Source organism: Ranitomeya imitator, chromosome 5 (assembly GCF_032444005.1).
Source record: "Ranitomeya imitator isolate aRanImi1 chromosome 5, aRanImi1.pri, whole genome shotgun sequence".
Classification (NCBI taxonomy): domain Eukaryota; kingdom Metazoa; phylum Chordata; class Amphibia; order Anura; family Dendrobatidae; genus Ranitomeya; species Ranitomeya imitator.
Window position 1 is genome coordinate 176,315,028 of NC_091286.1, and position 15,672 is coordinate 176,330,699.

General features: G+C 50.8%; 1 protein-coding gene across 1 annotated transcript in view; it reads right to left on the bottom strand.

Moving 5' to 3' along the window:
* Positions 1-4,866, bottom strand: part of TMEM181 (transmembrane protein 181) — a 325,398-nt gene extending 320,532 nt beyond the window's left edge. The window contains exon 1 of the mRNA XM_069769350.1: positions 4,618-4,866. Within this exon, the coding sequence (XP_069625451.1) occupies positions 4,618-4,748 (131 nt within the window). The 5' untranslated portion in view covers positions 4,749-4,866. The remainder of the gene's footprint in view (positions 1-4,617) is intronic.
* Between the last annotated feature and the right edge of the window lie 10,806 nt (positions 4,867-15,672).

Below are 15,672 nucleotides of genomic sequence, written 5' to 3' on the forward strand. Positions count from 1 at the left end.
AGTCATTTAAATGGTTAAATGACTTTGGACCACACCACAATTACATACATAGTGATGCCCCACATCAAACCCAGATCCTTTAAGTCTGGCCCAAATGGGTTCTGGGTATCAGATCTGGCATCAAAGTGGGCAAACAGCAGATTTTCACAGATTTGAATACCCTTAATAACATCAGTTACTTATTTACATCTTTGAAAATTGTCTGTTTGCCCACTTTGATGCCAATTCTGATACCCAGAACCCATTTGAGCCAGGCTGAAAGGGTCTGTGTTTGATGCGGAGCATCACTATGTATGTAATGGTGGTTTAGAATCAGTGGCCCAAAGTCATTTAACCTTTTAACCCCTTTCTGACCTTAGAAGTACTATCCCATGGAGGTGACCTGGGCCTGTCTGACCCTCGACAGGATAGTACGTCATATGCAATCAGCAGCACTCACGGGGGGGGGGGGGGGGGGGGAGTGCGGCCGATTGCGGCAGGTGTTTCAACTAATTATCACAGCTGACGTCAGGCACTATGTGCCATTAATGGTTCACAGATCGCTCCCGCCACTTTAACCCCCGAAACACTGCGATCAATCTTGATCCCAGCGTTTCGGTGGCATAGGGCTGCATCGCACAGGGAGGGGGCTGCCAGTGATGCCTCCCTGCTGTTTGCACTGCCAGTGCTGCTTACTGCTGTCCGCGCTGCCAGTGATGCCTTCCTGCTGTCCACGCTGCCTCCCTCCTGTACTCGTTGCCTCCCTGCTGTCCACGCTGCCAGTGCTGCCTCTCTGATGTCCGCACTGCCACCCTGCTTTCCTCACTGCCTACTTGCTGTCCTCGCTTCCTCCCTGCTGCCAGTGCTGCTTCCCTGCTGTCATTGCGGCCTCCCTGCCAGTACTGCCTCCCTGCTGTCCCCACTGCCAGTGCTGCCTCCCTACTGTCAGCTCTGCCTTTACTGCCTCCCTGTTGTTCCCACTGAGAGTGCTGCCTCCTTGCTGTTCTCGCTGACTCCCTCCCTGCTATCCGCACTGCCGGTGCTGCCTCCCTGCTGTCCTTGCTGCCACCCTGCTGTCCTCACTGCCTGCCTGCTGTCCGCGCTGCCTCCCTGCTGTTCCCATTGGCAGTGCTGCCTCCCTGCTGTCAGCTCTGCCATTACTGCCTACCTGCTGTCCCCACTGAATGCTGCCTCCTTCCTGTTCTCGCTGCCTCCCTGCGCTGCCTCCCTGCTGTCCTTGCTATCCTCGCTGCCTCCTTGCTGTCTGCGCTGCCTCCCTGCTGTCCTTGCTGCCACCCTGCTCTCTGCTGTCCTTGCTGCCTCCCTGCTCTCTGTGCTGCCTCCCTGCTGTCCTTGCTGCCTCCTTGCTGTCTGCGCTGCCTCCCTGCTGTCCTCGCTGCCTCCATGCTGTCCTTGCTGCCTCCATGCTCTCTGCGCTGCCTCCCTGCTGTCCTTGCTGTCTCCTTGCTGTCCTCGCTGCCACCCTGCTCTCTGCGCTGCCTCCCTGCTGCCTCCTTGCTATCCTCGTTGCCTCCCTGCTGTCCTCGCTACCACCCTGCTCTCTGCGCTGCCTCCCTGCTGTCCTCGCTGCCACCCTGCCCTCTGCGCTGCCTCCATGATATCTTTGCTGCCTCCTTGCTGTCTGCGCTGCCTCCCTGCTGTCCTTGCTGCCTCCTTGCTGCCTCCTTGCTGTCCTCACTGCCACCCTGCCCTCTGCGCTGCCTCCATGCTGTCCTTGCTGCCTCCTTGCTGTTCTCGCTGCCACCCTGCTCTCTGCGCTGCCTCCCGGCTGTCTTTGCTGCCTCCTTGCTGTCCTCGCTGCCTCCTTGCTGTCTGCGCTGCCTCCTTGCTGCCTTCCTGCTGTCCTTGCTGCCTCCTTGCTGTCCTCGCTGCCACCCTGCTCTCTGCGCTGCCTCCCTGCTGTCCTCGCTGCCTCTCTGCTGTCCTTACTGCCACCCTGCCCTCTGCGCTGCCTCCATGCTGTCCTTGCTGCCTCCTTGCTGTTCTCGCTGCCACCCTGCTCTCTTTGCTGCCTCCTTGCTGTCCTCGCTGCCTCCTTGCTGTCTGCGCTGCCTCCTTGCTGTCCTCGCTGCCTCCCTGCGCTTCCCTGCTGTCCTCGCTGCCTCCCTGCTCTCTGTTCTGCCTCCCTGCTCTCTGTGCTGCCTCCCTGCTGTCCTCGCTGCCTCCCTGCTGTCCTCGCTGCCTCCCTGCTCTCTGTGCTGCCTCCCTGCTTTCTGTGCCGCTTCCCTGCTCTCTGTGCCGCCTCCCTGCTGTCCTCGCTGCCTCCCTGCTGTCCTCGCTGCCTCCCTGCTCTCTGTGCTGCCTCACTGCTGTCCTCGCTGCCTCCCTGCTTTCTGTGCTGCCTCCCTGCTCTGTGCTGCCTCCCTGCTTTCTGTGCTGCCACCCTGCTCTCTGCGCTGCCTCCCGGCTGTCTTTGCTGCCTCCTTGCTGTCCTCGCTGCCTCCTTGCTGTCTGCGCTGCCTTCCTGCTGTCCTTGCTGTCCTCGCTGCCACCCTCTCTCTGCGCTGCCTCCCTGCTGTCCTTGCTGCCTCCTTGCTATCCTCGCTGCCTCTCTGCTGTCCTCACTGCCACCCTGCCCTCTGCGCTGCCTCCATGCTGTCCTTGCTGCCTCCTTGCTGTTCTCGCTGCCACCCTGCTCTCTGCGCTGCCTCCCTGCTGTCTTTGCTGCCTCCTTGCTGTCCTCGCTGCCTCCTTGCTGTCTGCGCTGCCTCCTTGCTGTCCTCGCTGCCTCCCTGCGCTGCCTTCCTGCTGTCCTTGCTGCCTCCTTGCAGGCCTCGCTGCCACCCTGCTCTCTGCGCTGCCTCCTTGCTGTCCTCGCTGCCACCCTGCTCTCTACGCTGCCTCCCTACTGTCCTCGCTGCCACCCTGCTCTGTGCGCTGCCTCCCTGCTGTCCTCGCTGCCTCCCTGCTCTCTGTGCTGCCTCCCTGCTGTCCTCGATGCCTCCCTGCTCTCCTCGCTGCCTCCCTGCTCTCCTCGCTGCCTCCCTGCTCTCCTCGCTGCCTCCCTGCTTTCTGTGCTGCCTCCCTGCTGTCCTCGCTGCCTCCCTGCTCTCTGTGCTGCCTCCCTACTGTCCTCGCTGCCTCCCTGCTCTCTGTGCTGCCTCCCTGCTCTCTGTGCTGCCTCCCTGCTCTCTGTGCTGCCTCCCTGCTCTCTGTGCTGCCTCCCTGCTGTCCTCGCTGCCTCCCTGCTGTCCTCGCTGCCTCCCTGCTCTCTGTGCTGCCTCCCTGCTGTCCTCGCTGCCTCCCTGCTCTCTGTGCTGCCTCCCTGCTGTCCTCGCTGCCTCCCTGCTCTCTGTGCTGCCTCCCTGCTGTCCCCCTGCTTTCTGTGCTGCCTCCCTGCTGCCTCCCTGCTGTCCTCGCTGTCTCCCTCTCTGTGCTGCCTCCCTGCTCTCTGTGCTGCCTCCCTGCTTCCCTGCTCTCTGTGCTGCCTCCCTGCTGTCCTCGCTGCCTCCCTGCTCTGTGCTGCCTCCCTGCTCTCTGTGCTGCCTCCCTGCTCTCTGTGCTGCCTCCCTGCTGTCCCCCTGCTTTCTGTGCCGCCTCCCTGCTGTCCTCGCTGCCTCCCTGCTCTCTGTGCTGCCTCCCTGCTGTCCCCCTGCTTTCTGTGCTGCCTCCCTGCTGTCCTCGCTGCCTCCCTGCTGCCTCCCTGCTCTCTGTGCTGCCTCCCTGCTCTCTGTGCTGCCTCCCTGTTGTCCCCCTGCTTTCTGTGCTGCCTCCCTGCTGTCCTCGCTGCCTCCCTGCTCTCTGTGCTGCCTCCCTGCTTTCTGTGCTGCCTCCCTGCTGTCCTCGCTGCCTCCCTGCTTTCTGTGCTGCCTCCCTGCTGTCCCCTGCTCTCTGTGCTGCCTCCCTGCTGTCCTCGCTGCCTCCCTGCTCTCTGTGCTGCCTCCCTGCTCTGTGCTGCCTCCCTGCTGTCCTTGCTGCCTCCCTGCTCTCTATGCTGCCTCCCTGCTGTCCCCCTGCTTTCTGTGCTGCCTCCCTGCTCTCTGTGCTGCCTCCCTGCTGTCCTCGCTGCCTCCCTGCTCTCTGTGCTGCCTCCCTGCTCTGTGCTGCCTCCCTGCTGTCCTCGCTGCCTCCCTGCTCTCTGTGCTGCCTCCCTGCTGTCCTCGCTGCCTCCCTGCTGTCCTCGCTGCCTCCCTGCTTTCTGTGCTGCCTCCCTGCTGTCCCCTGCTCTCTGTGCTGCCTCCCTGCTGTCCTCGCTGCCTCCCTGCTCTCTGTGCTGCCTCCCTGCTCTGTGCTGCCTCCCTGCTGTCCTTGCTGCCTCCCTGCTCTCTATGCTGCCTCCCTGCTGTCCCCCTGCTTTCTGTGCTGCCTCCCTGCTCTCTGTGCTGCCTCCCTGCTCTCTGTGCTGCCTCCCTGCTGTCCTCGCTGCCTCCCTGCTCTCTGTGCTGCCTCCCTGCTGTCCTCACTGCCTCCCTGCCGTCTGTGCTGCCTCCCTGCTGTCCCCCTGCTTTCTGTGCTGCCTCCCTGCTGTCCTCGCTGCCTCCCTGCTCTGTGATGCCTCCCTGCTCTCTGTGCTGCCTCCCTGCTCTCTGTGCTGCCTCCCTGCTGTCCCCCTGCTCTCTGTGCTGCCTCCCTGCTCTTCTCCCTCCCTGCCGTCCGCCGCACACTGGCCGCCAGTACCTGTAGTAGCGGTCATCTCTGTACGGCGTCAGCTCCTCCTGCAGATAATCGTACGCAGCGCTGATCTTCTTGCAGAAGTGTTTGAATTCAGTGTAGAGGGAGCTTTCAAATGCGGCATAATCTGAATCCATCTTCCTAGCTGTCGCAGGTTGTGGATCCCAGCAGCGCTAACCAATGACTTGTGTCTGCCGGGCCTCCGGTGTGTGTTGCTCTCTGACTACAGAACGCCGAGCTCCGGCCGCCTCCTCTGTACTGGAGAGCTGACTGCACGGAGACCGCCCGCAGGTTTCATCCGGGGACGGTGCTGCCCCCGTGCGTGGTACCGAGGTAGTACATGAGGCTCGCAGTTATGAGCAGCCTGTGATACGCCACCTCACTGACCCCTATGGCCATTACTGTAAGGACCTCTGCCGTGTAGTAGAGCACCCATAGTTGCGGTGCAGCGGGGCTGTTAAATTGTGCACTCATGCAACTATATGCATTCCCTTGCAAGTAAACATAAAGGCCTAGGGCCTAACTGGCAGCCTAAGGTTTCACATTTGCGGTTGTGTCCGCAGCGTTTCGGCCACATACTTCCGCATGCGTCGTGTTTTCCTATCTTTAACCCCTTCATGACCCAGCCTATTTTGACCTTAATGACCTTGCCGTCTTTTGCACTTCTGACCAGTGTCCCTTTATGAGGTAATAACTCGGGAACGCTTCAACGGATCGTAACAGTTCTGAGATTGTTTTTTCGTGACATATTGGGCTTCATGTTAGTGGTAAATTTAGGTCGATAATTTTTGCATTTATTTGTGGAAAAAATGGAAATTTGGCTAAAATTTTTAAAATTTAGCAATTTTCAAATTTTGAATTTTTATTCTGTTAAACCAGAGAGTTATGTGACACAAAATAGTTAACAAATAACATTTCCCACATGTATACTTTACATCAGCACAATTTTGGAAACATTTTTTTTGCTAGGAAGTTATAAGGGTTAAAATTTGACCAGCGATTTCTCATTTTTACAATGAAATTTACAAAACCATTTTTTTAGGGACCACCTCACATTTGAAGTCAGTTTGAGGGGTCTATATGGCTGAAAATACCCAAAAGTGACACCATTCTAAAAACTGCACCCCTCAAGATACTCAAAACCACATTCAAGAAGTTTATTAACCCTTCAGGTACTTCACAGCAGCGGAAGCAACATGGAAGGAAAAAATGAACATTTAACTTTTTAGTCACAAAAATTATGTTTTAGCAACAATCTTTTTATTTTCCAAAGGGTAAAAAGAGAAACTGGACCCCAAACTTTATTGTACAATTTGTCCTGAGTACGCCGATACCTCATATGTGGGGGGGGGACCACTGTCTGGGCGCACGACAGGGCTAGGAAGGGAAGGAGCGCCATTTGAATTTTTCAATGAAAAATTGGCTCCAATCATTAGCGGACACCATGTTGCGCTTGGAGAGCCCCCGTGTGCCTAAACATTGGAGCTTCCCCACAAGTGACCCCATTTTGGAAACTAGACCCCCCAAGCAGCTTATCTAGATGCATAGTGAGCACTTTGAACCCCCAGGTGCTTCACAAATTGATCCCTAAAAATGAAAAAGTACTTTTTTTCAAAAAAAAATTATTTTAGCCTCAATTTTTTCATTTTCACATGGGCAACAGGATAAAATGGATCCTAAAATGTGTTGGGCAATTTCTCCTGAGTACACCAATACCTCATATGTGGTCACAAACCACTGTTTGTGCACACGGCAAGCAGGGCTGCCACTAGAAATTTCGGGGCCCCATACTGGCAAAATTTTCGGGGCCCCCTTGAGACTCCGCCCAGGCTCCACCCCAGCCCCGCCTCCACGCTCCACCCCTCGAACTGTCCACAGTCCCACCTCTCTCTCTTGGAAAAACTCCACTTCTCACCTATCACATATTAACAGTTCCCATCACCAGATCACACATATAGCCAGCAGTTTTTGTTTTGGCCAAAAGATTATTTAAGCCGCCACATAACACGGTAGACACTTTTGGCCGGGCCCTACTCTACTGTAACCTATTAAATATATGTTAAAATATGCAATACAATTTAGGTATATTTTAATTTATTTTTCAATTTTTTAAATGACCAATAATATCACATACAAAGAACAAATACCACAGCACTATGACCAGATGACATATTACCACCACAGTGATCGAATATCACATACAAAGAACAAATACCGCTACACCATGACCAGATGACATATTACCACCACAGTGATCGAATAATATCACATACAAAGAACAAATACCGGTACACCATGACCAGGGGTGGATTAAGGGTAGCCAGGTGTTGTGAATTCTGTGGTCAAGCTCCCTCCTGTGGTCATGAGTGGTACTTCGGCTGGTTCTGTCTATGAGCTTCCTTTGGTGGATGTGAGTGGGGCTGCGGCTTCTGAGTTTCCTTCCTCAGGTGACGAGGTTAAGTCGTTAGGTGCTGCTCTATTTAACTCCACCTAGTTCTTTGTTCCTTGCCTCCAGTCAATATTCCAGTATTGTCTTGCTCTCTCCTGGATCATCTTGTGGCCTGTCTGCCCTGCATAAGCTAAGTTCTGCTTGTGTTACTTTTGTTTGCTATTTTTTCTGTCCAGCTTGCTATATTGGTTTTTCTTGCTGGCTGGAAGCTCTGGGACGCAGAGGGAGCACCTCCGTGCCGTTAGTCGGTACGGAGGGTCTTTTTGCGCCCTCTGCGTGGTTGTTTGTAGGTTTTTGTGCTAACCGCAAAGCTATCTTTACTATCCTCGGTCTATTCAGTAAGTCGGGCCTCACTTTGCTAAAACCTATTTCATCTCTGTGTTTGTATTTTCATCTTAACTCACAGTCATTATATGTGGGGGGCTGCCTTTTCCTTTGGGGAATTTCTCTGAGGCAAGGTAGGCTTATTTTTCTATCTTCAGGGCTAGCTAGTTTCTCAGGCTGTGCCCGAGGCGCCTAGTTCTGGTCAGGAGCGCTCCACGGCTACCTCTAGTGTGGTGTGATAGGATTAGGGATTGCGGTCAGCAGAGTTCCCACGTCTCAGAGCTCGTCCTATGTTATTAGTAACTATCAGGTCACTTTGTGTGCTCTTAATCACCAGGTCCATTGTGTTTCTGAATCACCAGTTCATAACAGCCAGGGCCCCGGGCTGTTCAGACACTGTGGGCCCCCCCCCCCCCCCGGTCATGTGACGGGGGTCATGTGACGGGGGTCATGTGACGGGGGTCATGATATACCCGAACCAGATTATTCCAGAAAAATGGCCGGGCCCTACTCTACTGTAACCTATTAAATATTTGTTAGTATCTGCAATACAATTTAGGTATATTTTGACCAATAATATCACATACAAGGAACAAATACCACCGCACCATGACCAGACCACAAATTACAACCACAGTGATCGAATAATATCACATACAAGGAACAAATACCACCGCAAACATCTGGCTGGCACAACACAGGGGCAGAAGAAAAACGACGCTTCAACTCCTGAAAAGCCTCTACAGCCGCAGAGGACCAATTGACCACATCAGCACCTTTCTTGGTCAAATCAGTCAACGGTTTAGCAATACTAGAAAAATTAGCGTTGAAGCGACGGTAAAAATTAGCAAACCCCAGGAACTTCTGCAGGCTCTTCACAGATGTCGGCTGAGTCCAATCATAAATGGCCTGAACTTTAACAGGGTCCATCTCGATAGTAGAAGGGGAAAAAATGAAACCCAAAAATGAAACCTTCTGAACTCCAAAGAGACACTTTGACCCCTTCACAAACAAGGAATTCGCACGAAGGACATGGAACACCATTCTGACCTGCTTCACATGAGACTCCCAATCATCCGAAAAGACCAAAATGTCATCCAAATATACAATCATGAATCTATACAGGTACTCTCGGAAGATGTCATGCATAAAGGACTGAAACACAGATGGAGCATTAGAAAGCCCGAATGGCATAACCAGGTACTCAAAATGGCCCTCGGGCGTATTAAATGCTGTTTTCCATTCATCGCCCTGTTTAATTCGCACAAGATTATACGCCCCTCGAAGATCTATCTTGGTGAACCAACTAGCCCCCTTAATTCGAGCAAACAAATCAGACAGCAGCGGCAAAGGATACTGAAATTTGACTGTGATCTTATTAAGAAGGCGGTAATCAATACAAGGTCTCAAAGAGCCATCCTTCTTGGCCACAAAAAAGAACCCTGCTCCCAATGGTGACGACAACGGGCGAATATGACCCTTCTCCAAGGATTCCTTTACATAACTCCGCATAGCGGCGTGCTCTGGCACAGATAAATTAAACAGATGGCCCTTAGGAAACTTACTACCAGGAATCAAATTAATAGCACAATCGCAATCCCTATGAGGAGGTAGGGCACCGGATTTGGGCTCTTCAAATACATCCCGGTAATCTGATAAAAACTCAGGGACTTCAGAAGGAGTGGAAGGCGAAATTGACAACAATGGAACATCACCATGTACCCCCTGACAACCCCAGCCGGACACAGACATAGATTTCCAATCCAACACTGGATTATGGACCTGTAGCCATGGCAACCCCAAAAGACCACATCATGCAGAATATGCAACACCAAAAAGCGAATATCCTCCTGATGTGCAGGAGCCATGCACATGGTCAATTGAGTCCAGTACTGAGGCTTATTCTTGGCCAAAGGCGTAGCATCAATTCCTCTCAATGGAATAGGATACTGCAAGGGCTCCAAGAAAAAACCACAGCGCCTGGCAAACTCCAAGTCCATCAAATTCAGGGCAGCGCCTGAATCCACAAATGCCATAACAGAATAGGACGACAGAGAGCAAATCAGAGTAACGGACAAAAGAAATTTAGACTGTACCGTACCAATGGTGGCAGACCTAGCGAACCGCTTAGTGCGCTTAGGACAATCGGAGATAGCATGAGTGGATTCACCACAGTAAAAACACAGCCCATTCCAACGTCTGTGTTCTTGCCGTTCAGCTCTGGTCAAAGTCCTATCACACTGCATAGGCTCAGGCCTATGCTCAGAGAATACCGCCAGATGGTGCACAGCTTTGCGCTCACGCAAGCGCCGATCGATCTGAATGGCCAAGGACATAGACTCATTCTGACCAGCAGGCATGGGAAATCCCACCATGACATCCTTAAGGGCTTCAGGAAGACCCTTTCTGAAAATTGCCGCCAGGGCACACTCATTCCACTGAGTATGCACAGACCACTTTCTAAACTTCTGACAGTACACCTCCGCTTCATCCTGACCCTGACACAAAGCCAGCAAGATTTTCTCTGCCTGATCCACTGAATTTGGTTCATCATAAAGCAATCCAAGCGCCAGAAAAAACGCATCAACATCACGCAATGCAGGATCTCCTGGAGCAAGGGAAAATGCCCAGTCTTGAGGGTCACCACGCAACAAAGAAATAATGATTTTTACTTGTTGAACGGGGTCACCAGAGGAGCGGGGTTTCAAAGCTAGAAACAGTTTACAATTATTTTTGAAATTCAAGAACCTAGATCTATCCCCAGAAAATAAATCAGGAATAGGAATTCTAGGCTCTAACATAGGATTCTGAACCACAAAATCTTGAATGTTTTGTACCCTTGCAGTGAGATGATCCACACAAGAGGACAGACCTTGAATGTCCATATCTACACCTGTGTCCTGAACCACCCAAAGGTTTAGGGGAAAAGAAAGACAAAACACAGTGCAAAGAAAAAAAAATGGTCTCAGAACTTCTCTTATCCCTCTATTGAGATGCATTAATACTTTGGGCCAGCTGTACTGTTATGGACCTGGTGGTTAGGAGCACCCGGCACGACTTGATAGTTAAACTCACACAGGACAAGCTCTGGGATGTGGGAGCTCTGATGACCGCAAGCCCTAATCCTATCACAACAACTAGAAATAGCCGTGGAGCGTTCCTGACACTCCCTAGACGCCACTTCACAGCCTAAGAGCTAGCTAGCCCTAGAGATAGAAAATATAGCCTACCTTGCCTCAGAGAAATTCCCCAAAGGAAAAGGCAGCCCCCCACATATATTGACTGTGAGTAAAGATGAAAGTCACAAACGCAGAAATGAAACAGGTTTCAGCAAAGGGAGGCCAGACTTACTAAACAGACAGAGGATAGGAAAGGTATCTTTGCGGTCAGCACAAAAACTACAAAAGACCACGCAGAGTGTGCAAAAAGACCTCCGCACCGACTCACGGTGCGGAGGTGCCACTCTGCATCCCAGAGCTTCCAGTTAGCAAGACAAAATCATGATAACCAGCTGGACAAGGAAACAATGAACAAATAATAACTATCAGGAACTTAGCTTCTGCTGGAGAAGACAGGTCACCAGAAAGATCCAAGAGCGAACTGAACCAATGCAGGAACTTTGACAGCTGGCATGGAGTAACGATCTGAGTGGAGTTAAATAGAGCGGCCAACCAAAGGATAAACCACGTCACCTGTGTAAGGAACCTCAGAAGCAGCAGCTTCACTCACAGCCACCAGAGGGAGTCCATGGACAGAACTCGCCGAAGTACCATTCACGACCACAGGAGGGAGTTCGACAACAGAATTCACAACACATATCTGTCAGCCACTGTCTGCCACTGAAACTGTGTACTGTAATACAGTGGGCCTGATTTTCCCTGCAGTCTCACACACCTATAAAGGGAGATTTAAATTCACAACAATTTTGCGTCCACCTTGTAACTGGTTTTACAGTACCAAATACCGTTTGTTAGTTTGGTTACATATTTCCAAGAATGATGAAGTCTGGTGGAAGAGGTCGTGGCCGTGGGCGGTCATTGCCAGCTGGTAATGATGGTAGTGGTGGTGGAGCATCAGGTGGTCGTGGGAAAAGCAATATAGCACCTACAGTGCCTACAAGTAGTATTCAACCCCCTGCAGATTTAGCAGGTTTAATAAAATGCAAATAAGTTAGAGCCTTCAAACTTCAAACAAGAGCAGGATTTATTAACAGATGCATAAATCGTACAAACCAAAAAGTTTTGTTGCTCAGTTAAATTTTTATAAATTTTAAACATAAAAGTGTGGGTCAATTATTATTCAACCCCTAGGTTAAATATTTTGTGTAATAACCTTTGTTTGCAATTACAGCTAATAATCGTCTTTTATAAGACCTGATCAGGCCGGCACAGGTCTCTGGAGTTATCTTGGCCCACTCCTCCATGCAGATCTTCTCCAAGTTATCTAGGTTCTTTGGGTGTCTCATGTGGACTTTAATCTTGAGCTCCTTCCACAAGTTTTCCATTGGGTTAAGGTCAGGAGACTGACTAGGCCACTGCAACACCTTGATTTTTTGCCTCTTGAACCAGGCCTTGGTTTTCTTGGCTGTGTGCTTTGGGTCGTTGTCTTGTTGGAAGATGAAATGATGACCCATCTTAAGATCCTTGATGGAGGAGCGGAGGTTCTTGGCAAAAATCTCCAGGTAGGCCGTGCTATCCATCTTCCCATGGATGCAGACCAGATGGCCAGGCCCCTTGGCTGAGAAACAGCCCCACAGCATGATGCTGCCACCACTATGCTTGACTGTAGGGATGGTATTCTTGGGGTCATATGCAGTGCCATCCAGTCTCCAAACGTCACGTGTGTGGTTGGCACCAAAGATCTCGATCTTGGTCTCATCAGACCAGAGAACCTTGAACCAGTCAGTCTCAGAGTCCTCCAAGTGATCATGAGCAAACTGTAGACGAGCCTTGACATGACGCTTTGAAAGTAAAGGTACCTTACGGGCTCGTCTGGAACGGAGACCATTGCGGTGGAGTACGTTACTTATGGTATTGACTGAAACCAATGTCCCCACTGCCATGAGATCTTCCCGGAGCTCCTTCCTTGTTGTCCTTGGGTTAGCCTTGACTCTTCGGACAAGCCTGGCCTCGGCACGGGAGGAAACTTTCAAAGGCTGTCCAGGCCGTGGAAGGCTAACAGTAGTTCCATAAGCCTTCCACTTCCGGATGATGCTCCCAACAGTGGAGACAGGTAGGCCCAACTCCTTGGAAAGGGTTTTGTACCCCTTGCCAGCCTTGTGACCCTCCACGATCTTGTCTCTGATGGCCTTGTAATGCTCCTTTGTCTTTCCCATGTTGACCATGTATGAGTGCTGTTCACAAGTTTGGGGAGGGTCTTAAATAGTCAGAAAAGGCTGGAAAAAGAGATAATTAATCCAAACATGTGAAGCTCATTGTTCTTTGTGCCTGAACTACTTCTTAATACTTTAGGGGAACCAAACAGAATTCTGGTGGGTTGAGGGGTTGAATAATAAATGACCCTCTGAAAAGACTTTTCACAATTTAAAAAAAAAATAAACAAAGAAATAACATTCTTTTTTGCTGCAGTGCATTTCACACTTCCAGGCTGATCTACAGTCCAAATGTCACAATGCCAAGTTAATTCCAAATGTGTAAACCTGCTAAATCTGCAGGGGGTTGAATACTACTTGTAGGCACTGTAAGTCTCGAGTTGTTCAGCCACCGTCATTGTCTGGCTACACAAGGCCTCGAACGCTCCCTTTTCTGGGAGTAGGAAAACCGCTTTTAAAGCCGGAGCAGCAGGAACAAGTTTTGGCTTTCCTTGCTGACTCTGCCTCTAGCTCTTTCGCCTCCTCTTCGGAAAGTGCAAAATGTAAAAGCAGCGCGTCGTCAGTGGATATTCCCGGTCAGGGACAAGTCGCTTCCTTGTGTTCTTCACCCAGAACAACAGAGAAGAATGCATCAGGCGACACAACGGGTTACTCCATGGAGCTCTTTACACATACCGCTCCTGGGTTAGAAAGGGAAATTGTTAACAGGCCATGTCCATTACAAGATGAATCGGACATGGAGTGCACATATGCACAGCCACAGCCAGATTATTATGCTGTTCCTTTGACTCAGATCACAACATTGCCCTCGCAGTGTACTGATCCAGAATCTGACCCAGATGAGACTATGGAGCCCCGTCACGAACGCTATAGCACCGGCTTACACGGTGACACAGAGGAAGGTGCACAGTACATAGAAGAGGAGGTCATAGATGACCCAGTTGTTGACCCTGATTGGCAGCCATTGGGGAAACAGGGTGCAGTCGGCAGTAGCTCTGAAGCGGAGGAGCCACAGCAGGCATCAACATCGCAACAGGTTCCATCTGGCAGGCCCGTATCTGGCCAAAAACGCGTGGCAAAACCAAAACCAGTTGTAGGACAGCGTGGCCATCCAATTAAAGTAGCTCAGTGTGCAATGCCTGAAAAGGTATCTGATAGTAGGAAGAGTGCAGTCTGGCATTTTTTTAACCAAGATCCAAATGATCAGTGCAAAGTCATCTGTAAGAAATGCTCAAGGACCTTCAGCAGAGGTCAGAATGTTAAAAATCTAAATACAAGTTGCATGCGTAGACATTTAACCACCATGCACTTGCAAGCCTGGACTAACTACCAAACGTCCCTTAACGTTGTTGCACCCTATCACAATGAAGCTAGTCAGCAACGCTACATCCCTTCCCTCACTGTAAGCCCACCGTTTACCACACCACCTGCAGCAAATGTGGAGGTTTCGTCGCAAGGCCAAAGCAGTCAGGGAATCATCAGGTTCTTGGTAGGAAACACTGTATGTAGGCCAACAGCAAGAATACCACCACCAACCCTCTCTCAGTCTGCCATGTCCACCGGCACCCCCGCTAGTTCCACCATATGCAGCTCTCCAGTCCAGCTCACCCTACAAGAGACTCTCGTTAGGAAAATGAAGTACTCATCCTCTCATCCGCGTACACAGGGTTTGAACGCCCACATTGCTAGACTAATCTCGTTAGAGATGATGCCCTACCGGTTAGTTGAAAGCGAAGCTTTCAAAGCCTTGATGGACTACGCTGTACCACGCTACGAGCTACCCAGTCGACACTTCTTTTCGAGAAAAGCCATCCCAGCCCTCCACCAACATGTAAAAGATCGCATTGTCCATGCACTCAGGCAATCTGTGAGTAGAAAAGTGCACCTGACAATAGATGCATGGACCAGTAGGCATGGCCAGGGGCGTTACGTGTCCATCACGGCACACTGGGTTAATGTGGTGGATGCAGGGTCCACAGGGGACAGCAATATTGGGACAGTTCTGCCTAGCCCACGGTCTAGTAAACAGTTGGCTGTAGGCGTTCGCCCCCCCTCCTCCTCCTCCTCATCCTCCAGCAGAAGCGAGAGCTCGTCCACAGACCGCAGTCGCACGACCACTCCATCCGCAGCTGCCACTGTTGCACATGAGGTGTCCCATTATGGAACAGCTAGTGGCAAGCGTCAGCAGGCTGTATTGGCAATGAAGTGTTTGGGCGACAACAGACACACCGCGGAAGTTCTGTCCGAGTTCTTGCAGCAAGAAACTCAGTCATGGCTGGGCAGTGTACATCTTAAGGCAGAAAAAAGAAAACCAACATTCAAATAACTAAGGTCTAGTATATTCACAGAGGATACCAAAATTAAGCTAACAAAGACCTAAACTAAAAAATATGCTTTAATATTAATGATTAAAACTAGGAACCACATATGTAAACAAATAAACCAATAGTAGAGAACCTGCAGGATCTATGGTCTCCGATGTATGATGCCAGCATAAATATAGGAAAGGACTAGGAAGGATAGATGTGCCTTTTCCTAAACAATTCCCTTCCTGACAGCAGAGGTTGGCACCCTGGGATACGATATGGCGCCCCCGCTCAACGTAGACTGACCCTGAAGACCCTAGCAGGTATCCCTACCAACAGCCACCACCAAAAAACACCACAAAAAAAAAGAAAATGAAAAAAGTGTGATAATATACAATAAAGTGCTGCTAATGTTGGCTATTGGTGCAAAGAAAGCACTAGTGAGCTTGTAGTCAATTAACTCTGGCGTATAGTGTAGGCTGGAGATGATAATAGTGCTTAGAAAAACTGATTGATAAAGATAGTGTATTCAGATGTCAAACAATACTCGCCCCCTCGTATATTTTATACAGACAGTACAGAGGAGAGAGATGCATATCAGTTACATAGTATCCAAGGTACATTCGCTTTAATAGTAAGGATATTTAATA